Source organism: Carcharhinus amblyrhynchos, chromosome 14 (genome assembly GCF_965287045.1).
Source record: "Carcharhinus amblyrhynchos chromosome 14, sCarAmb.v2.hapA, whole genome shotgun sequence".
NCBI lineage: Eukaryota > Metazoa > Chordata > Chondrichthyes > Carcharhiniformes > Carcharhinidae > Carcharhinus > Carcharhinus amblyrhynchos.
In genome coordinates this window covers 60,147,811-60,171,951 of record NC_137337.1, presented here as the reverse complement: position 1 = coordinate 60,171,951, position 24,141 = coordinate 60,147,811, and the positions used below count along the sequence as shown (strand labels likewise).

The following is a 24,141-nucleotide window of genomic DNA, read 5'->3' as shown; positions in this document are numbered from 1 at the left end:
ATCATTTGGCATAATGCTTTACCCCATGGTGTAACTGTGCTGAAATTAGATTTCTAAGGAGTGAAACTCAACTGCTGCAGGACCTAAGCATTATTAATTTTCCAACCTCCGAACACCAGGTCCCACAGTCGATACCTTGGTCTGCAAAATACCTAAACCTTCCAAGCATCAGGACCTACCTGGTAAGTCTCCAGGAGCAGGGTCAGGCTAACAGATTGGTAAACTTTACCTTCTGTTTCTGTAGCAGGCTCTGTGCTGTGTCCAGAGACTTGCCGTAGTTGCATGATGTGGCACTTGGAATGCGCTCAGCAATCCATTTCAACTCCAGGTCACTGTAGTGGTAGAACTCATACAGAGCCACTGTTGCTTCCAGAACCTTCCTTCTCTGTCCTAGTGGGTTCTGGAGTGATTCAAACCTATAATGGAGGAGGAATGGGAGAGCAAGGAATAAGAGAGAATAGTCATTTAACTTTGAAATAATTGATCCAAGGGCCTTTCAAAAACAATGGCAGGTGATTAAACAAGGAAGATGTAATTTCAAACAAAGATCAAATAATAAGCAGAGAACAAACTTTGTGTTTGTGATGGGAAGCCCATGATTTGTGTCCATCAGTGAATGAAATGTTGGTGATGGGAAGTCCTTGATGGGGTTGTAGGGAGTGATTTTGCTATGTTGCACCTTCCAGACCTTGGCCAGCTCAAAACATGGGCCTTTAACGGGTAGTCTGTAGGTGTCAGCCACTAGTGATTGTTCTCTCAGTTCTCCTCTCTCTCTACCAGTCTACTCCCCCTCCCCCTGCCCCCCATTTCAATCTTCCCCAGTCCAAGCATCAGTCTCACCATTCGAGGTGTTTCTGAGTCTGTTCCAGTATACTCTGTGAATCAAAGTGATCTGTTGCCACCTTCTTAGCTCGGTTTACAATGCTATTCATTTTCTCTGCAAGTTCACGCATGTCACTCTCCAGCCATTTGTGTTCCTTGAGCAGAAGTCTACTGGATCGCAAATCATGACCTGTATCACGGTTCTGGAGCATCTTCTCAATCTGTTCAAGCTTTGTTTTTGCATCCTAAAGAGGTAGATAGAGATGACAGAAAGTAATAGATAAAATAAAATCACTCAAACACTGAAACATAAGAAATAGAATCAGTCAGATCTTGCAACTGAGTATGCAGCACAATCACAATCCACGAGGTACAAATTGGATTTTATTATTTGTTACACAAATAATGGCTCACAGACTAAAGATTTCATCTTAAATTCATGGTTCCTCTCAAATGGTATCAGCAGTGAGGGAGGGCTGCACTGCTGGGGGAGCAGTACTGAGGGAGGGCTGCACTGCTGGGGGAGCAGTACTGAGGGAGGGCTGCACTGCTGGAGGAGCAGTACTGAGGGAGGGCTGCACTGCTGGAGGAGCAGTACTGAGGGAGGGCTGCACTGCTGGAGGAGCAGTACTGAGGGAGGGCTGCACTGCTGGAGGAGCAGTACTGAGGGAGGTCTGCACTGCTGGAGGAGCAGTACTGAGGGAGGGCTGCACTGCTGGAGGAGCAGTACTGAGGGAGGGCTGCACTGCTGGAGGAGCAGTACTGAGGGAGGGCTGCACTGCTGGAGGGGCAGTACTGAGGGAGGGCTGCACTGCTGGAGGAGCAGTACTGAGGGAGGGCTGCACTGCTGGAGGAGCAGTACTGAGGGAGGGCTGCACTGCTGGAGGAGCAGTACTGAGGGAGGGCTGCACTGTTGAAGAAGCAGTGCAGAGGGAGGGCTGCACTGTTGAAGAAGCAGTGCAGAGGGAGGGCTGCACTGCTGGAGGAGCAGTACTGAGGGAGGGCTGCACTGCTGAAGAAGCAGTGCAGAGGGAGGGCTGCACTGCTGGAGGAGCAGTACTGAGGGAGGTCTGCACTGCTGGAGGAGCAGTACTGATACAGTGCTGAACTATTGGAACAGCAATACTGAGGGAACGCTGAATATCTGGAGATGCCATCTTTCAGATGAGATTTTAAACTGAGGTTCCTCTTCCCTTCCAAAAGAACTAGTGGCACTATTCAAAGAAGAGCAGGGGAGTTCCAATGTTATCCTGGTCAATATTTATCTCTTAACCTAACGTAAATTTAAAAAAGCTATCTGGCACCATTTTAAAGTATGCCATTGGATTCAAATATGGTTTGGGATGTTGCAATAACATACACTAGGTCTTTCTATAAACATTATGAAGTTCAATGCCACAGCTTTATGTGCTACTATGCAACTGATGAAATAAATAAAATGCAGGCAACAATCTAATGTTTGTCTTGTATTTCCATAGATATCTCACCCGAAGGAAAACAAACACCTTACTTGTCATAATCTTCAGCATGGGTCCTTTCATCCTCAGAAACAACGCCCCATAACTGACCGTTGCTACAGTACCCACACCCCCATGTTAAACACTTGCGCACCTGCAATAGCTCCATGAGTTGTTCCTGTTGTCCAGCTTGCCTCATTTTGTCCCCACGCTCCACCATCTTATTGTGGAGCTTTGTCCACTTCTCCCATAATACCGTAAGTTGGGATTTGATGTGGTCCCTGGCGTAATGCTTCTCCTGGATGAGATCATTGCCTGTCTAATGGTGAAAACACAAACATGTCTGAAATACGACATAAACACTTACAGTAACAACAGTGTCATTAAAACATTTCAATCACTGTCATACAAGAGAGTCATAGAAGCTTACAGCATAGAAGGAGGCCATTTGCCTAATTGTGAATACTTGTTAACCTGGAATATTATTCCTAGTCTTGTTTGAGCCATGTCTCTAAATACAACTATTTCATAATCCCATGTGACATTTTGTGCCTGTACCTCACTAACCTTATTAGTCACATTACGAACATTGCCATACATATAATTTAATACTCACTTTATTACTGTTGCTATTTTCCCCAATCTGGTCCCTGGAACTTTCAGATTTGACTAATTTTACTGCTGTTTAGGAGGGCTGCATATTAATCTAAAGATGATAAGCGGTGGGGGGGGGGGCAATGGCAGCTTTCAGGTTGGGAAACCCAGAAGATTAGATTTGCTGAAATGCTGCTGAATTTAACGACAGGGCTCAATTAACATTGGTCACCTTGGTTTCCCAACCACTGGCCTCCCTCTTTCCCCGACTGATCCCTAGGCACAGTGGCAGTGGGACCCTCCCCTTCCCCCCCCACCTGCATCAATCATACCCAGGCCCTGCCCCCTAGACCCCACCCCCAATAGGCCCAACCCTCTTGGCACTATCCTATGCCTGGTGGGCAGTGCCAAGGGACCCCCTGAGCATTGGCACTTTGCCCCTTGGGCAATGCTTCGGACACAGGCTGGCACTGCCAGAAGTGCCCATGCCCCCTGGCCACACAATCCCCTTGGGCACCTGATTGCCTCCCCTTCATTCCAGTGGGGTCAGGCCACTAGTTCCGAAAGTGTGGGGCTGGCGTAATCCCTGCTGGAGTGAAACCCTCTGGTAGGATGGGAGAGGCTAGTGGGCCTGGAGAATTTACTCCCAGGCCCATTGATTGTATTTAGGTCAGATTTAAATCTCTATTTAAATAGCACTGGAAATCCGGTGCTGGGAGGTATGCTCGGGACTGGATGCCCAGCGTGAATCGTGCTAATCCAGCCCTGCTGAAATCAGCGCAGCGGGATGGGAGAATCACCCCCACTATGTCATTTTAAGCTAACTAGAAACAAATGGGGACAACTTATTAGACCACATGTGAGTCTCTGAGTGAAAGACTGGCAATGGGTATGCTTTAAGGAAGCCTCAGTTAATTGGACTGCAGCAGTTATACCTTCTTCAGGTCCTCCACTCGAACTTGGTTCGCCATCATCTCCTTCTCCACAGCCTCATGTCTCTTCAGTTTGCGGAGGATGTTTGTCGGGTCTCGGTACGATTCATCCGATGCAATCTCGTACTTTTCATCAATCCACATTAAAAGCTCAGCTACGTCTCTATTAAATTCCTAGAGGGAAGAAAATAAAGGATTAAAGCAGGATTTCTACTTTGAACAGATTCCATCTGGAGTACTGTATTCGGTTCTGGTCACTGCACTTCAAGAATGGTATATATCTTTAGAAGGGTGCAGTGCTATTTCACCAGAATGGTATCAGAGCTAAAAAAGTTACATTCTGAAGTTTGGTGGCTTTGACCGGGCTTGTATTCACTTGAGTTTAGAAGTTTGAGAGATATTGTTTAAAGGATTTGATAGGATCAGCAGAAAGAAATGGTTTTCCTGGGTAGGGAAGTTCAGAACAAAGTGGTCTGACGTTATAATTAGAGCTAGGCCCTTCAGTTAGGAAATCAGGAAGCACTTTTTAACAGAAAGGACAGCAGAAATCTGGAACAGTGCTCATTGAGAGGCTGGGGGTCAACACGGAGATTTCAAAACTGAGATTGTTAGATGTTTGCTAAGTAAGGGATATGGAATAAAGGTGGATAATTACAACTGAAGGGCAGTTGTGTCCAGAAATTGTCTAACTGAATAGTTGAACAGGCTCAAAGGATGAATAGTCTCCTACTCCAGAGTACACTTTTCCTCTTAAGTTTCAGCTCAAATTCCCTTGGTTGTTGGATTTATTTGTGACAATGCCAATCACATTGTCAGGTTTAATTCATTTATTGTTTAAGGATGCTGAAAATGTTCATAATCTCCCTCCTGAGTCATTACTTTCCCACAGTAATTGGCCTCAACTCCTCAAAGTTTAGGTTCCATAAGCTTGGAATCAGTTTGGCTTCTTTCCTTACACCTCCAACAATTATACCTCCTTTCTATGGTATAACAACCTTGAGATTGTACCCAGTTCTCCAGGTGTGGACACCAATAACTAGAATCATACCCGGTATTCCAGATGTGGGGCAACAGTGACCAAAACTGTACCCAGTACTCCAGGTGTAGCCATAACTGTGCCTTTATTATCTCCCTCTGAGATTTGAGCTTGATCCCTTTCCTTTCCTTACTGATGTTCCACTGCTCTGTTTCACTGAACTCTGTCAAAATGACTGCTGATTCTACCGACATAATGTCAGTGGCTACACTTCAAATAAAGAAGTAGTTCATTGAATGTGAAGTGCTTAGGGCCATTCTGAAGATCTGAAATGTCTGCACAAGTGCACTTCATTCTTTCATACAAATAAATTTCATCAAACTGTAGAAATGGATACAGACCTGGAGTTTCTGTGACGCAAAAAGCCTGCTCCTCCGAAAGTCACTGCTCCGATTCAGGTCACTCCATCTGTCATTAATCGTAAACACCCTCTTCTGAATCCTAGACATTAGGAGAAATATTGCATACAGCTCAATTCCTGATATCAAACAGTTCAGAACAAGGTCTCTGCAATTCACAACACAAGCAACTGCTCTTTCACCTCAATGATCACTGCAGGATCTTGCTGTATTCAAAGTGGCTGCCAAGTTTGCCTCCATGACAGCAGTGATTTTGACAGTAATTCATTGTCTGTGAATTAGAATGGGAGGTCCTGAAGATATGAAAGGTGGCAAATTAAATGAAAGTTCTTTCTTTCCCATAATTTACTTCTGGAAAAAGTCTAGAAAAATATGAAGAAAGAAAGACCTGCATTTACCTAGTGCCTATCATGACCTTTGACCATCCCAAAGTGCTTTACAGCCCATGAAGCACTCCTAAAGTGTAATCATTGATCTGGGGAACAATATACTACTGTGAAATGCAGGCTTTTGGCATCATAGCAAGGTCAGCATTGGCCTTGCTTTGATGTCTATCCCTAATTGCCCATCAGATTCTGCAGTCAGCAGTAGGTCAGATTAGATAAAGATGGCAGATTTCCTTTCCCCAGATGTCATTAGTGAAAGGGATAAGTTACCACTATTGAGACTAGCTTGAAACTCCAGATTTGATTAATTGAAATTAAAAGATTGTGGTATTTGAACTCACAGTCCAGTCACGTTACCATCATGCCACCATCTCCCCTACAAACTTTAGAATGAGCTAATATAACTATAGTCATGGCCAATGCACTAAGCAGCACGTTTTGGTGGGAGGAAGCCAGAGCACCCGGAGGAAACCCATGCAGACATGGGGAGGACATGCAGACTCCATAAAGGAAATGGCCCAAGCCAGGAATCGAACCCGGGTCCCTGGTGCTGTGACGCAGCAGTGCTAACCACTGTATCACCACGTGCCCCAGAGAGACCATGGTTGAGATACTAAATGTGTATTTTGCATGTGTTTTCACTAAAGAAGAGGATGCTGCCTATGGCGCAGCATAGAAGGAGACAGTGGTGGCATTGAATAAGATAAAAATAAAAAGCAGGTACTCAAAACAAGACGAATCACCTAGTCCCAATAGGGTGAAACCTAGGTTATTAAGAGAAGTTAGAGTGAAATTGTGAAGGCTTTGGCCACAGTCTTCCGAGTGTCCTTTGGTATGTGGCTGGTGTTAGAAGTCTGGAGCATTACACCCGCTGTAAAAAAGGAGAGGGATAAACTTGGCAATTGCAGGCCAGACAGCCTATCATCAGGGTGAGAAACCTTTCGAGGCAATCATTCAGGACAAATTGGTGTTAGGAAAAGTATGGGCTAATAAATGGAAGTGAACATAGATTTGTTAAAATCAAATCATGTTTGACTAATACAAAAGCAAAATACTGTGGATTCTGAAATTCCAAAATAAACACATAAAATGCTGGAAATACTCAGGAGGTCAGGCAACTTCATTGTCATTACCCTGAAATGTTAACTCTGTCTCCCTCTCCTGACCTGATGAGTATTTCAACATTTTCTGTTTTTATTTAATCTTTGACCAAGCTGATTGATTCAAAGCAATACATACGTCTTGTTAGCATAGTTGTTGTTTTGGGTGAGTCTTGAAGCTTTGTCCTTTAGCCCCTGAATCCTCTGGTTTGTTAGCTTCAGCACATTCTCAAAGTCTTCATGTCTCTTCAACAAGCTGTTCACAGAATCCACGTTATCCTTAAAAAAAACAGTTCAAAGGGTTATGGCTCTTGGTGCTGAGATTCACAGCTTTGGCTCACTTCAACGTCAGTGTGGCCCAGGGAGAGCATTTTCACCTCAGGGTCAGAAGCTATGGGATTTGAGTCCAAATCCCGGGCCTTAAACACATGGGCGGCATGGTAGCATAGTGGTTAGCACTGTTGCTTCACAGCTCCAGTTCAATTTCCGGCTTGGGTCACTGTCTGTGTAGAGTTTGCACATTCTCCTCGTGTCTGCATGGGTTTCCTCCGGGTGCACCGGTTTCCTCCCACAGTCCAAAAGTGTGCGCATGAGGTTGACTGGCTGTGCTAAAATTGCCCCTTAGTGTCCTGAGATGCGTAGGTTAGAGGGATTAATGGGTAAATATGTAGGTATGTGGGGTTAGGGCCTGGGTGGGATTGTGGTCAGTGCAGACTCGATTGGCCAAATGGTGTCTTTCTGCACTGTAGGGTCTCTATGATTTCTACATAATCCAGACTAACTCCCATGCAGTAAGGAGCAAGTGCTGCACTATCAAGGGAACTGCTTTCCAGAAGCGACTAAGTTACGACCCCACAGGCCCTCTCAGTTGGATATAACAGATCTCAAGGCACTATTTTAAAGAAGAAAAGGAGGTTTCAGCTGGTGTCCTGACCAATTATCCTTTGACCAACATCACACAAGTAGTTTATTTAATCATCATCACATTCCTATTTGTGGGATCTTGTTGTGGGCAGACTGGTTCCTACATCATAACCGTAACTACACATCAAAAGTTCTTTGTTAGATATGCAGCCCTTTTGGTCTTCATAAGGTCCTGAAAGGCACTGCTTAAGTAACTTTTAAAGGTATTTCTTTTCCATGTATTGCATCCTGAGGCCCAGCGCCCAGAATCCATAATATGCTAACTCAGATTTTGCTCCGCATGCTGCATTCTCCTATGTGGCATTGCTGCTCAGAGCATCCTACCCCAGCATAAAGTCAAGGTCAGGCACATCATGGTTTGATTAAAACCCATCCTCAATAATTTGATGTCTCAAAGTCAGCCAATATCCCCAGCACTGCCCAGACCAGGTGACATTGATTGGTCACAGGGGGCAAGAAACAAGGGGTAAGATTGTTGGAGGCAACCAAGGGAAGAAGCATAACGTGCATTCCTGGAGGCCAAGCCATGAGGAAGGATCATCAACTCTGGCTGGAACCTTATTCTCTGGAGAGCAGAAGAGAGAGAAAGGGACATATGACACTCAACACTTTTCATTAATTTGGAGAAATTGAATCCAGGAAAGTTATTTTCTCAGACACTGGACTCGAGGACTGGGAGATTCTGTTTAATGTTAATGGTGGCAAAGGTAAATATAATTGTGCAATTAGTGGGTGCAGTATAACAAATGTCTTTAAGAAAGACTGGATGCATTGCCACTGACAGGGAGAATATGAGTGGTAGTTCCAGAATCACAGCAAGCAAATTGAAAGGGTTTGGAAGTCTGGGCTGCAAAGAAATACAACACAGAACTGGTCCTGCACCAACCAGTCTCTGTTGGTGTTCATCCCCTGGTCAAGACCATTTACCCACCATGTTTCTTCATTTCCCTTTCCTTCAGCCTTTGAATGTTGACACAGTCTTTGCTTCAATCATTCACTGTAATGCATCTCACAGCTCTTTGTACTAAATCTCTTACATGGAATCTTGCATCTATATCCCTAAATTCTAAATGTCTCAACCACTGGAAATAGAACTTTTGATTTTTTCCTCCCTTCCTTTCATAAATTTGAATACCTTGATCAAATTATGTTCCAGTCTCCCTTATCCAAATTATTAACAGTGAACAGGTGTGGTCCAAGAACTGAAACATGGAGGACAATACTACCCAGGTCCAAACATCCTAAGCCAGTGCCCTTAACTCTTATTCTGTTCCCTTTATGCCAACTGGGTTTTAATCTTGTTTGCTACCTTTTGCTTTCTCTAAATACATGCCCAAAATCTTCTGATGATCTGCTGGATTGATCCCACAATCCAATAAGGAGTAATGTTTGCAGGGAATTATCTCAGAATTTTGAAGGGTAGAAAATCATCAGGTTACGCAGCTCCAATCTCCATCACGAGTTTAGGTTCCCACTTGGAGTCCTTCAAGGTTACAAAATCTACTGCACTAGCTCTGCCTTATATTCAGCTAACCACATGCTGGTAGTACAGTGCTCCCTTAACCCAGTAGTGCCTTATTTCTCTATATTACTACAATTAGGAGCTATCACTCTGCTGAGGGCACCATATTTAATTTCTTAATAATTGGATGAGTAAATTTAATTTGGTTTTAGCCCAATTTGTGTTCCTCTGGGAAATGTTTTGTTTTGTCCATCCGTAGATAATCTGAACCACTCAAAAACCAAACAAGTAGTGTGGGATTGGAGTAATGTGTAGCTCAGATTAGGTAGGATGGCAGGTTCCCTTACCTGGAGGACATCCATCAATCCACAAATTACCACATTTATTATCATGGCGAGGTATAAATTCAGAACCTCTGGATTACATGTCCTGCATGGTAACTAGGATACTGTGCTCTAACTTAGGAACATTCTAGTCAGCAGAGAAAAGAAACTTGCATGCTAGCAGTTTGAACTTGGATCCTAAGACTGAACAGACAGTATGCTAAACCACTGCTCCATCCAATCTCCTACTTGTGCTGTATCTAGTATTCAGGCTGAGCACACTGTCTGTTCAGTCTTAGGATCCAGGTTCAAACTGCTGGCATGCGAGTTTCTTTTCTCTATTGACTAGAATGTTCCTAAGTTAGAGCACAGTATCCTAGTAATCATTAGCAGGAGAAAATACTCATTCCTCACTTTGAACAGCATCAACACTCAAGAGGAAAGACCTTCTGAATCCAAGCCATAGGATGTACAATTTCAGACTTGCCAGGCCCATGTGTACAATTAGAAGTTTGGTGCGTAAGAAGCAGAGAGTGGTTACCCCAAGGTCACTGATCTTCAGGAAGGCTTCATGGCCAGAGAGTGTTGCCTCAATGTGATCTGCCTCCCGATTAAACTGTTGCAGCTCAAGTCCTTCCTGCAGCTTTTCATTTCGTTCCTTCCACGCATTCTCCAACTCCACCTGCACGTCCATCATTTTTTGCATCATTTGAGAAATAGCAGAGTTTCCCTTTATCACTTTATTCCCCAGGTCACGCAGCTCCTTGAACCTTTCAAAGAGCGAAGAAGCATTTTAACACCAGCCAACATTTCCTAACCACAACCTATTATAAACTCCAGGTTGGTTAGCTACACCTGGCTTAAGTGCAACATCTTATTCTCATCGATTCCATTCTTCCCCTCAGCATGGTAACCTTTCCTCTGGCCTTTTGAGCTTTATTTATTACCAGATGTTGCCAGAGGGGCCTATGGGGATTCTCCCTCCTCCCATGATATGGCTCACAGCCTCAGTAACCCAGTAAGTCCTTGGTGCTAAACCACGATGCTAGCCATTAAACGTTTGCAGCATAGAAGCAAGCCATTTGGCCTATCAGTTCTGTGAAGTGTCTTGTGTTGAGTTGGGGCTTGGGGAAGGTTACATTCCAACTTACAGACAGAATTTAGATTTTCAGTTGGCTATAGAGGCACAACCATGAACAGTGCACAAGATTAGAGGAAGTACATGATAATTGTTCCATACTGAAGGAGTATCTTGGATCCTAGACAGTGGTGTAGAAGGATGTGAATGGACAGGGCAATAAATGAGATAATGGGATAATGTTGGAGGTGACAGAAGGATGAGCTGCTTCTCACCTTCAACCCCCCAATGTGGAAGTGGGTGGAGTTGAAAGTGAGAAGCAGGGAGAGAGGCATATCATTGTCCGGGAAAGGAGAGGATTTGGGAGAAAGGCAGATACAGTGAAGGACAATAGTAGTAGAAAATGAGGAGAACATTTCCAAGGTCTAATGTTGAAAGCAGAATAATTGGAAGAAATGTGACAGGATAACAGGATGGCTTGTTTACAGGAGACAAGATGGAAAGAAGGATAATCCAGGGAACTGTGGAATCTGAGAGCTTGTAACAGAGACAGAGAGAGGAGTGCATAAAGCAGAGAGAAGAGACAGAGATGGGTCAAGTGAAGGTGAGGCATGGGTAGAAATTAAAAGTATTGATTAAAAATTCAAAGGATCAGAGTGAGTGCAGAAAGCAACAGCCACACAATATGACTGGGGAGAATTAAGGAATGGTGCCCGAGTAAGTTGGAACAAAGAACACTCTATGTAACCTCCAAGAAAGATCATGGCTTTGTGTGTTTCTATAGCAACTTTTAACTGGAAGAAATGTGTGAAGTTGAAGAGAAGCTGTTCAAGGTGAGCAAAGCCACATGTAGGAGATTAGTGCTGACCGAATGCTGTGTTGGTGAGAATTAGAACAGTAAAGGAACCAACGACATTCAACAAAAACCTGCACTAATATAGCACCTTTAGCATAGTAAAATATCTCAAGGCATTTCCACATCTGACAAAATTTTACATTGAGTCATTTAAAGAGATATTTAGACAAATCAAAACATAGTCAAAGATATGTTTAAGAGGGTCTGAAAGAGACGAGAAGAATAGAGATGAAAAAAAGATTCAATGGAGAATTCCAAATTTTAAGGCCAAGGCAGCTAAATTCATGATGTGGAGATGCCAGTGTTGGACTGGGGTAAGCACAGTAAGAAGTCTCACAACACCAGGTTAAAGTCAAACAGGTTTATTTGGCAGCATAAGCTTTCTGAAAGATTGTGCTGCCAAATAAACCTGTTGGACTTTAACCTGGCGTTGAGACTTCTTACTGACCTAAATTCATGCAGCCAGTGGTGGAGTAATGAAAATCAATGATACAGAGATGTCAGAGGATTGAAGGGCTGGAAGAGGTTAAGAGATAGGGAGGGTGAAGGCCATAGAGGAACTTGAACACAGGATGGGAATTTGAGGAAATTAAGGCCTGGTCCGATTGGGAGCCTATGTAAATCATAAACATAATGGTGATAGATGAATAAAACGTGATGCAAGGATAAGAGGATGGCTTGTTTACAGGAAACAAGATGGAAAGAAGGATAATCCAGGGAACTGTGGAATCTGAGAGCTTGTAACAGAGTCAGAGAGAGGAGTGCATAAAGCAGAGAGAAGAGACAGAGACGGGTCAAGGCAAAAGAATGACAAGATCTTGACTGGAGTCAGAATTTGAAATCATCAGACCTGAGATTGTAAAGGCATCAAGGGATTTTAGTCCCTGATAACTGAAGGGATGATGTGAGGCTGAGGACTGGAACAGCTTCGATGTAGATTAATGTTCAAGATTGAGAAGCATGCATGCAACAGTGTATGCGTTCTTGACTTGTACTTATTGATCTCCTTCCTGCCTCCCACCCCACCCAATACCCTACAGTATCAGTTCGAACACAAAACCTACATATTAACTTATCATTTCCACTTCGAGTACTGGTCGGCACTGTAGTTCTAGCGGTAAGAGAGGTTGTTTTTCACTAGTGCTTTTCTTACTTGATTTTCCGTGTGTTGATGTCCTGCAGCAGATCACTGTGTTCTTTCAGAAGGTTTTCAGCAGAGCCCACATCAAATCCCATCTCCTTACTGTTTAGCTTGTCTTTCATGGTGCTGGCCCAGAGGAGAAGCTCTTTGCTGTCCTGGTTGTAGCGCTGCTGGTTGGAAGCATCCGACAGAAGCTGCTTTCTCCTTGAGGCCTGAGTCTTCACCCTTTGAAGCAGTGTCTCCATCTCCCTCACCTGCTCCATGATAGCAGCACTCTCTGCAGGATTGGTGCCCTGAATTCTGAAATTGCACACATCATTAGATACAGGGGCACCTAACACTGTCCAGCCACCTGGCACATAATATTACAAGCTGCAGGATGGACCTCAAGGGGTGTTATGTGGTAATATCGTACAGTTGTTCCAAACAAGACACTCGCGCTGAGATTGGTGTCTGAGCCTAGATGAACTAACAATTTTAGTACATTGAAGAAAATTGACATATCAGATGTCAGTTACCTCTCAGTGGTAGCCGATTCAAATACCAGAGGAGATAAATCCTTGCCAGAAACAACATGGAAGTTCACAGATCAGGCAGAATTTTTTGCTTCAGAGGTGGGGGGATGGAGTGGGGGGAAGGGGTTGGAGAAGATTGAGGAAGATTGTCAAATTGCACGGACAGGATTCCTCTGCCCCAATCCAGATGCAATTTCACAGTTGGGTGGGTAGGGACTCGGGCAGGAAACCCATTCTTTCATCTATTAATGCCCTGAAGTGAACACTCAGTGGCCTTTTTCCACTCAGCCTCATTTTTTGGGCTGGCAGGTACAGAGTATGGTGAGAAAGAGAGAAATAAACTTTTCTCCATCTCAGACAGAAAGGGAGAGGTTACCTTAATATGAAGTCTCTTTCAGATTTGAAGAGCCCACTCCTCGGGAATTTGCAGCTCTGGTCTTCCCTCCCCCATTCCGGCCTATTTCCCGATGCCACAATCACCCCCTTCCCTACCACCTAGACATTCCCTATCCTCCCACTCTTGGAAGCTAACCTTGAGAATGATCCCAGGACATAGTTCCAGGCAGAGTGCTGAAGTACTGCAAAGCTGTGCCTGGAAACATGGGAGAGCTGTTGGCCAATATGATTGTCCGACAGCTCTCACAGGTGGGGTTACTTTCCAAGGACGGACGAAGGTCTGTCTGCTGCCAATCAACAGTCAAGTGAGCATTAAATGGCAATGGTCTTCTGAGGGTCTGTAGTAGTGTGTTACATGCTGACTCAGCACTCATCATCCTTAAAATTCTACCTATGGAGCTTTATCAACAAACAGTAGTTGTGTAGCGGAATATAGGAAGGGACATTGAAACAGATACTCCAATTTGTTAAGATAATAATTGGATTAGTGAGAGGACAAGGGATAATATTGAGATCATAGATGAGATGGAATAGCATCAAAAATGCAAATTTATACTTATTTTGCTCATAGTGTATAACCTGTATTGTACCTGCCCTGGAAGTGTTTGATGAGACAAGGTAGCACAGCTTTACTTTGTATTAAATCCATGTTTTACCTGCTGTGGAAGTGTTTGATGGGAAAGCATGTAGGGAGATTTACTCTGTATCTAACCTGCATTGTATTTGTCCTGGGAGGTTAGGACAGCAGAGAGAGAGTTTACCCTGTATCTGATCCGTATTGTACCTGCCTTGGCAGTGTTCAATGGTTACAGTGTAAGGGAAGCTTTACTCTGTATATAACCTATCCTGAACAATCCCTGAGTGTTCGACAGGATAGTGGAGAGGGAACTTTAGTCAGTGTCTAAACTACAGTGGTTTCTACAACAGGAAAATTCCTCTACTTGACGAATGCAAAAACAAGTTAGAGAACCAAAAAATATCCGCAGTATGAACAAGTTGCAGTGAATGATCCTTATTAACAGATACATACGAGTGAGCCATTTTGGTCAAGTATTCGATTCTGGTTTCCAGTGCCTGGATCTCCCGCTCAAATGTGACTAATTTGCGCCTCTCATCGTCCACAGCCTTCTTGCTGTTGCTGATCTCAGTGAGGGGGAGCAGAGTGAGCTTATCCTGCAGCAGGGCTGTTGTGTCCTGGCACTTCTGAAGAAAAGATTTCACATCTGCTGTGCCGATCAGCTCCTTCCCCTTCTCCTCTTTCAGAATTAACATTAGGTTCCACCTATAAATCAACAATCAATAACATGGATTTTGAAAAAGCGCGAACCACTGTGGCGCTTGGTCCTATCAATTCAATGTCCTTTTCATGCTCATTCAAGAACAAGAGATGATCTTATCGAAACGTATAGTAATAGAGAAGGGGCTCGACTGTTGCTGGAGCTTCTTCCTGTGAGTTTTACTGGTTCAAGAAGGTAGCTCACCACAATTTCTCAAGGGCAATACAAATCAGCAGTAAACATTGGCCTTGCCAGTGATGCTCACATCCCAAGAATTTTTTTTTAAATTTCAAGTTGCTTCATAGGAGGATAACCAAAGAAAATTTGACATCAAATTACATTGATGTTTAGCTGTTCAGCAACTTAATAGAGAGAAGATTGCTTCACACTGCCCTCCCTGGGTCTATTGCCAATATTACACTAAGGAGTCTCAAGTGTTGACTTTGAGTTTATTCCACACATCACAACACTGAACACTTTGATTGATGTGTGGCTAATTCTAATTGGAAAGCTCATTCATAAACTGGCTCAGGTTCAATAGGCTGAGTGGCTTTATGTACTGTAAAATGCTACAAAATGTTGAATGGCTTAAGGCTTACTATCTTCCAAATCTCACTAAGAGTTGAGCGCTCTTTGCAAAATCTGGTCTTCAGTTTTTCTGCTATCTTCTTTTGCCTCTTGTGCTACAGCTAAGTTATGCATATTCCTATGGTATTTTTATCTTACATATTTTGACAAATTGTTGTGTCTTAAAGATCAGCAGCCTCAGCCACTTTAATCTTTAAGTGTGAACTCATGAACCTTACATTTAGTGAACCATCTAAATGCGAAACTACAGACTCGATTCCGAACTGTGCAGAATCTCACAGACCAACAACACCACCTGGAGACAAAGGTGCACAATGAGATAGATTTTACCTTTTATGAATTTCCTGCTGTTTTGCCCTGATTTGCTGCTCCTTGCTGTGTTTATTTTTGACAAATTCATCCACCAATTGGTTAATCTCGTCCAGTCGGCCTTTCCCAGCAGCCAATTCTGTCAAGAAGTTCTGAAATATGAAACCGTTTCAGTTAGCTGTAATAGTTTGACAGCAACCATCCAGTCCAGTGGGACAACATATGCAGATGTGGAGTGAGATGTGGTTGATGGCTGGGTGGGAACGGAGGGAGGTCACAGAGAGAGACAACACAGATTGGGGTATGGGGACAGTGTGGGCCATTGTTTGGGGTGGAGGGGATCACAGAAAGAAACAACACAGATTGGGTATGGAATTTAAGTGGGAGGTTCACAGAGAGACACGCTGCAGATTAGACAAACCTCATATTTCCTCTGCATGACCTCCACATTGTCCGACTTGGGCTCAAAAGTTTTGAAACCGTTCTCCCTGTCATTCATCCAGGAGTCAAAGTCGTTGCAGGTGTTATAGAACTGGTAGAGCTGGGTCATTTCCTGCAGGGTTTTCCTTCTGGCCTACAGTGGAGTATGACAACAGGGAGAAGGTGATAACTCTGTGCTGGGAAACATAAATAACTGACTTTTCATTCGCACACACTGTTACAACAATGTGTCTTTTTTAAAATGTATCATTTTCCATTTTTCTTTGGGTTTTTAAAAATTGGAACCCTCTGAAATCAATGGAAACTATCCAGTGAAACTACACAGCGGGGGGAGGGAAGAGGGGGCTGAAGCCGGCTGTAGGTGCCCCGATCTGCCCAATCTTCCAGGAGAATCTGCTGGGAGATCTCCTCCTGCTGCCTCCCCCCATGGACATCAGGAACCCCCACTCTTGCCAATCGCCTCCTGCGCTGGTCTATCCTCCCCTTCCCGCCCACGGACATCAGACCCCCCACCTGGGCTGCCGATCACCCATGCCAGACTACCTACCTGTCCCATGAACATTGCCATCCCACTCCAATTGCCCCCATCTACAGAGTTCCCCTCTCCGTCTTGCCGATCACCCCTGTCTGCAGAGGTCCCTCCCTCCCACCCCGACTACCATCTCTGCAGAGTTTTCTTCCTTCCCTCCCACCCCGATCATCACACCGACAGAGTGCAAAGTTCCCTCCGTCCCACTCCTGCAGAGCATGCCATTCCTCCCCACTCCCATCATTGCTCCACTCCCACAAGCTTCACCCCCACTCAGGCCACACCCCCTTGGTACTGCCCCCGGCAGTTATGTGCCTGGTGGGCAGTGCCAAGGTGCCTGGTAGGCAGTGCCAGGGCTCCCAGTGCCCAGTGGGCACTACCAGGCTGGCATAGGTCCCATAGGTACCTGCCCCCGAACACCCAATGGTCTTCAATCCCCCTGGTGAGGCCATCATATCTGGTCTCTGCTAGTGAAGACCAGTTGTGATTCTCGTTGGGGAGATCTTCAACCAGCAAGGTGGTTAAAATAAGTCAGCCTGGATGATAGAGTTCAGAACTGCATATCATTAATATTTAAATCTCACATTTACATCTGCAGGCCTCTGGTCCCACTCACCTCTTGATGCCTTGGTACAGTAGGGTTCAGCAGTTCCTCGCATGAGGGTGAGTTCAAGTATGGGTGAACATAGGAATTGCTAGAAAGGTCAAGGTCCCTCCAGTTTACTTTCTAGTACACTGGTAGTCGCTAGATGCGATGAAGGTGGTTGGGGTTGTTGGCTAATCAGAGTAATTACTCTCTATTTATTAGTCTCAGCAGACGGAGAGATGAAGCAAAGAATCCCTCAGTGTTGGAGAGCTTTGGGAACCAAGGCCAGGATTTTATGTTCCCCTGGTGGGTTTTTAGGTGGTGGTGGATGGCGAGTGTGAAATTGCAGGAACAGAATTTCCTCCGGGTTCCTCCGCGCCCCAATCTTGCAATGATTTTATGCTGGGATGGTTAAGGCCTGGAAATGGGAAGGCTGCCCTTGCCCCAACTGAGGTCCTTAAGTAGCCAATTCATGGCTACCTGGTGGCCATTTCCTGCCCAGCCTCAGACTTCAGGCTAGGGAACAGGTGGAAGATCTATGGGGGAAGGCTGGAAATAATTAAAATTATATTTGAGGTGGGAGGAATGCAAGGAATAGAGGGAAATGGACCAAGGGCAGGTTGAAGGGATTAGTTTAATTTGGCGTCATGTTCAGCACAACATCGTGGGCCTAAGGGGCTGTTCCTGTGCTGTACTGTTCTGTGTAGTAGGTTCTATTAATCTATACATCTCTACCATGAAAATTTTCAAATATCCTGCTTCCACTACTTTTTATGGAAGAGAATTTCAAAGACTCATCACCCTCTGAGCGAAATGCTTTTGACTCATCTCCCCTTCAGCTGGGTGACTCCTTATTTTTAAATGGTAACCCCTTCCAACATGTTACATTAACCACATCATACACCCTCACACAGTGCTCCCATACCACTGAGAGAGTCGAAGGAGTGCATTTTGTACATAAAGTCCCAGTGGTGCAAGAAAAATGAAAGCAGTCATCAGATGTCCCTGTGGCATCTGGCTGATCATCTGCCCCAGAACACCGTGGGACAATTCATAAGAATGTAAGAACATAAGAAATAGAAGCAGGAGTAGACCATCTAGCCCTTCGAGCCTGCCCCACCATTCAATAAGATCATGGCTGATCTGTCGTGACTCAGTTCCACATTCCCGCCCTCTCCCCATAACCCTTAATCCCCTCTCTTATCAAAAACCCATCAACCCGCGTCTTAAAAATATTTAGCGAGGTAGCCTCCACCACTTCAACGGGCAGAGAATTCCTGAGATTCACCACCCTTTGAGTGAAGAAGTTCCTCCTCAACTCCGTTCTAAACCGCCCCCCCCTCTATCTTGAGGCTGTGCCCCCTAGTTCTACTATCCTTTCTGAGCGGGAAGAGTCTCTCCACCTCTATCCTATCCATCCCATTCATCATAAGAACATAAGAAATAGGAGGAGTAGGCCAACTAGCCCTTCGAGCCCGCCCCGCCATTCAATAAGATCATGGCTGATCTGTCGTGGCTCAGTTCCACTTTCCCGCCCTCTCCCCATAACCCTTAATCCCCTCTCTTATCAAAAACCCATCAACCCACATCTTAAAAATATTTAGCGAGGTAGCCTCCACCACTTCAACGGGCAGAGAATTCCAGAGATTCACCACCCTTTGAATGAAGAAGTTCCTCCTCAACTCTGTTCTAAACCGCACCCCCCTTTATCTTGAGGCTATGCCCCCTAGTCCTACTATCCTTTCTGAGCGGGAAGAGTCTCTCCACCTCTATCCTATCCATCCCATTCATCATCTTATACGTCTCAATGAGATCTCCCCTCATTCTTCTAAACTCTAACGAGTACAAGCCTAATTTATTCAGCCTCTCCTCATAGCTCAACCCCCTCAACTCCGGCATCAGCCTAGTAAACCTCCTCTGCACTCCCTCCAAGGCCAAAATATCCTTGCGTAAGTACGGCGCCCAAAACTGCACACAGTACTCCAGCTGCGGCTTCACCAATGCCCTATACAGCCGCAGCAAGACCTCCCTACTTTTATTCAATCCCCCTCGCGATGAAGGCCAGCATCCCATTCGCCTTCCTGACCACCTGCTGCACCTGCAAGCTGGGTTTTTGCGACTCATGCACAAGGACCCCAAGGTCCCTCTGCACCGTCGCCTGCTGCAGTTTTTCTCCACGTAAGTAATAATCCTTCCTACCATTATTCCTACCAAAGTGGACCACCTCACACTTGCCAACATTAAATTCCATTTGCCATTTCCTGGCCCATTCGCCCAGCCTATCTAGATCCTTCTGCAGACTCTCCACACCCTCCGCATAATTTGCCGTTCCACCAATCTTGGTGTCATCAGCAAATTTCGACACCCTACACTCGGTTCCCTCCTCCAGATCATCTATATAAATGGTAAAAAGCTGAGGCCCCAGCACCGACCCCTGGGGCACTCCACTAGTCACCAACCGCCAATCCGAATAGCACCCATTGACCCCCACTCTCTGCCTCCTATTTGACAACCAATCCTCTATCCACGCTAACACCCTACCCCCAACTCCATGTCCCCTGACCTTCTGCAATAACCTCGTGAGGTACCTTGTCAAACGCCTTCTGAAAATCAAGAAAGACCACATCCACCGGCTCTCCTCTATCCACTGCCCTAGACACATCCTCATAGAACTCCAGTAAATTTGTCAGACACGACTTCCCTTTAACGAAACCGTGCTGCGTCTGCTCTATCAAGCAATTCCCCTCAAGATGCCTCGCTATTTCCTCCTTGATGACGGATTCTAACATTTTACCTACAACAGACGTTAAACTAACCGGCCTATAATTCCCTGCCTTTTGCCTGGCACCCTTCTTAAACAACGGCATAACATTAGCCGTTTTCCAATCTTCCGGCACTTCCCCGGAATCCAGCGACGTCTGGAAAATAACCACCAAGGCATCCACTATCACCTCCGCCATTTCTTTCAGAACCCTCGGATGCATTCCATCCGGTCCTGGCGACTTGTCCACAATCAGCCCCTCCAGTCTGTCGAGCACCGCCTCTCTAGTAACAGTAATGTCATTAAGACCCTCCAGTCCTACCACCTTTCCATCTCTAACACCCGGCAAATTATTCACGTCCTCCTCCGTGAAGACAGAAACAAAAAAGTTATTCAAGACCTCAGCCATATCCCCATCCCCTACCACTAAGTCCCCCTTCTCATCCTCTAAGGGACCAACGTTCACCCTAGCCAGCCTCTTCCTTTTTATATATTTATAAAAACTCTTGCTATCCTTTTTTATATTAAGCGCTAGCCTAGCTTCATAGTTTCTCCTACCCTTCTTTATCAACTTCTTTGTCAATCTTTGTTGACATTTAAACCTCTCCCAATCCTCTTCTCGCCCACTACTCTTAGCTACTCTAAACGCCTCCACTTTTAATTTAACACTTTCCTTCACCTCCTTCGTTATCCACGGCTTATTACCTCTCCTCCTACTGTCCTTTTTGACCATCGGAATAAATTTCTGCTGAGCACCAAGAAAGATCTCCTTAAAGATCCTCCACTGCTCCTCAGCAGACCTTCCCTCCAACGCGCTCCCCCAATCCACATTCGCCAATTCTTCTCTCATCCTACCGTACTCCCCTCTGTTCAAACAAAGGACGCGCGTCCGGGAATCCACTTTCTCCTCCTCCATCTGCACCAGAAACTCCACCATACAATGATCGCTCTCCCCAAGAGGATCCTTCACCGCAAGGTCCCTAATTCCACCCGCCTCATTACATAACACCAGATCCAAGATAGCTCGCTCCCTCGTCAGCTCCAACACACACTGTTCCAGGAAACTATCCCGGCAGCATTCCAAGAACTCCTCCTTGAGCCCACCGTGTCCAACATGGGTCGACCAATCTATATGTAGATTGAAATCCCCCATAACTACGGCCGTCCCATTCCTGCACGCTGCACTTATTTGCGCGTTAACAGCCCACCCCACCTCCAGATCATTATACGGGGGCCTAATAAATGGGGCTATGGGGGACAAAACTGGGCAAACGCGACACTGAGTAAATGAACAGGGAGTGAATAGCCTAACACTACTTTTTTAAAGGACTAGGGAAATCAACAATTAAATCACCACAGACACTGACAGCCATGTTTTGGTTCCTTAAAGAGAGTTTTCATGAGAGAGGTAGAAAAAAACACCAGTGACCAGGATTTGGGAAAAAAGGAATATTTCTTTATTTTTACTGTGGAATGACAAAGGTCATTCCATCCTCACCAAGGACACAGATTGATGTCTTAGAGAAAGACATCAAGTACTAAACCTAGCTGAGAAAATGCACTTTTGTATATCCTTTGTGCAGGTGTTTTGATACATCAGTACAAGACATGCACTGATGTATGACTGGTGGGTATATGGGAGTGGGCACATCCTGATGTATATATGAAGGAGAACACAATCTGTCAGATGCATGAGGAAGGACAGTGAGTGGGTTACTATACCTTGGCCTGTTGGCAGAGATCAGCATAGGAGGAGTTGATGGCTTTCTGGCTGTCCTCAATCGTTGCTGTGTTGAATTCCTCTTCAGGTTTGGTTTGTGAGGAGAATTGGATCTCAGTTGTCCCACGACGCATCGACTGGCTCCTTCGCGGCTTGCTGACCTTCCGTGTTGGACTGTCTTCAGTTGAATGGTCAGTGACTGTCTCATTTCTTACCTGTTCAACAAAACAGCACAGCACCATCAGCCAGGAACTTGAAAGTTTGCACCTTCACTTTACTGCTTGGACTTTCACCAAGAGGCTGCAACGTCCACATAACAAATGTCTCCACTAATACTGGCTGGATGCCAACACACAACTGATCCCTTCACTACCACCAAAGTATCAACCACTCTGTGCCTCTGAAAACCTCTGCCAGCCTCACCTGGATTGAATTAAAGGCACCAACTCCAGAAAAAGAACCCAGAGGGAAGGTCAGTGTGGGGTGGGTAATTAGAGGGTTGAATAACTAATTGAAGCAAAGAATGGTCTAACCCAATAGAAATAAACAGGTCAATGGGATTAGTGTTGGGGCGGCATGATGACACAGTGGTTAGCGCTGCTGCCTCACAGTGCCGGGTTCAATTCCAGCCTCGGGTCACTGTCTGTGTGAAGTCTGCACATTCTCCCCGTGTCTGCGTGCGTTTCCTCCAGGTGTTCTGGCTTCCTACCACATTCTGAAAGCTGTGTGGGTTAGGTGGATTGGCCATGCTAAATTGACCATAATGTCAGGGGCATTAGCAGGGTAAATATGTAGGGTTATAGGGTTAGGACCTGGGTAGGGTTGTGGTCAATGCAGACTCGATGGGCTGAATGGCCTCCTTCTGCAATGTAGGGGTTCTATGATTCTATGGGCGCCTTCCATGCTCTGGCAAATTGACAGCACAGACTCAATGAGCTGAACAGCCTCCCATTTCTTCTGTAGAGCATTATGATTTGATGTTTCTGCTGGGTCAAAATTCTAGAATCAGTCCTAATAAGTGTACATCCCCCGGATGGACTGCAGCAGTTCAAGAAGGCAGCCCATCACCAGCTTCTCATAGTCAATTCGGATGAACAACAAACGCTGGCTTAGTTCACATCCAATGAAACAATAAAAAATTCTGCCATTGAATAGAAAGCAATTGAAAAATGAGATTAAGAGGTTGACAGAAGTACAGAGGAACGCTGGGCAACAGGAACCAGAGAAAAGGTGAGAGAAACAAGGGGAGGAATTGGGGTCAAAGTGAGAAAAAAAAGGGGGAGTAGGGGAGGGGGAGAGAATTGCAGGATGTCTCAGGAAGAAAGTGACAAGGGGGCAGAGAGGGAAAGGTAAGGCAGGGAGAGGGAGAGGGAGAGGGAAAGGTAAGGCAGGGAGAGGGAGAGGTAAGGCAGGGAGAGGGAAAGGTAAGGCAGGGAGAGGGAAAGGTAAGGCAGGGAGAGGGAGAGGGAGAGGGAAAGGTAAGGCAGGGAGAGGGAGAGGTAAGGCAGGGAGAGGGAAAGGTAAGGCAGGGAGAGGGAGAGGGAGAGGGAAAGGTAAGGCAGGGAGAGGGAAAGGTAAGGCAGGGAGAGGGAGAGGGAGAGGGAAAGGTAAGGCAGGGAGAGGGAGAGGGAGAGGGAAAGGTAAGGCAGGGAGAGGGAGAGGGAGAGGGAAAGGTAAGGCAGGGAGAGGGAAAGGTAAGGCAGGGAGAGGGAAAGGTAAGGCAGGGAGAGGGAAAGGTAAGGCAGGGAGAGGGAGAGGGAGAGGGAAAGGTAAGGCAGGGAGAGGGAAAGGTAAGGCAGGGAGAGGGAGAGGGAGAGGGAAAGGTAAGGCAGGGAGAGGGAGAGGGAGAGGGAAAGGTAAGGCAGGGAGAGGGAAAGGTAAGGCAGGGAGAGGGAAAGGTAAGGCAGGGAGAGGGAAAGGTAAGGCAGGGAGAGGGAAAGGTAAGGCAGGGAGAGGGAGAGGGAAAGGTAAGGCAGGGAGAGGGAAAGGTAAGGCAGGGAGAGGGAAAGGTAAGGCAGGGAGAGGGAGAGGGAAAGGTAAGGAAGGGAGAGGGAAACGAGGGGGCAGAGAGAAAAGGACAAGGAGGCTGGAAGACAGTGATGAGGGGGGTAGGGAGATTGGGAGGATGGAGGCTGGGAGAGAGCGATGGGGAAGCAATGAAAGAGGAATGAGGGCACCAGGGAGAGAGAGGGAGAGATGGAATGTTGAAGGGGATGGGGTTGGGGGGAGAAAGTGAGAGAGAGAAAGAGAGAGAGACACATACATACTGTGACCTCCCCTCTATCATAAGGTCAGAGGTGGGGATGTTCACCAATGATTGCACAATGTTCAGCACCATTAGTGACTCCTCAGATATTGAAGCAGTCCATGTTCAAATGCAATGAGATTTGGACAATTTCCAGGCGTGGGCTGACAAGTAGCAAGTAACATTCGTGCACACAAATGCAAGGCAATGACATCACCAACAACAGACACTAACCACTGCCCCTTGACATTCAATGGTGTAACCATCACTGAATACCTCACTGTCAACATCCTTCGGGTTACTT

The 24,141-nt window shown here is 45.6% G+C and overlaps 1 protein-coding gene across 1 annotated transcript in view; it reads right to left on the bottom strand.

The window, feature by feature from the left end:
* The window catches only part of sptbn5 (spectrin, beta, non-erythrocytic 5), a 169,158-nt gene that overhangs the window by 110,676 nt on the left and 34,341 nt on the right, over positions 1-24,141 (bottom strand). The window contains exons 14-25 of the mRNA XM_080202967.1: positions 21,595-21,807; positions 15,977-16,129; positions 15,577-15,707; positions 14,412-14,663; positions 12,483-12,770; positions 9,937-10,165; positions 6,826-6,965; positions 5,183-5,282; positions 3,809-3,979; positions 2,434-2,598; positions 841-1,067; positions 230-416 (exon numbers count right to left, since the gene is read on the bottom strand). Coding sequence (XP_080059093.1) covers positions 230-416; positions 841-1,067; positions 2,434-2,598; positions 3,809-3,979; positions 5,183-5,282; positions 6,826-6,965; positions 9,937-10,165; positions 12,483-12,770; positions 14,412-14,663; positions 15,577-15,707; positions 15,977-16,129; positions 21,595-21,807 — 2,256 coding nt within the window. The remainder of the gene's footprint in view (positions 1-229; positions 417-840; positions 1,068-2,433; positions 2,599-3,808; positions 3,980-5,182; positions 5,283-6,825; positions 6,966-9,936; positions 10,166-12,482; positions 12,771-14,411; positions 14,664-15,576; positions 15,708-15,976; positions 16,130-21,594; positions 21,808-24,141) is intronic.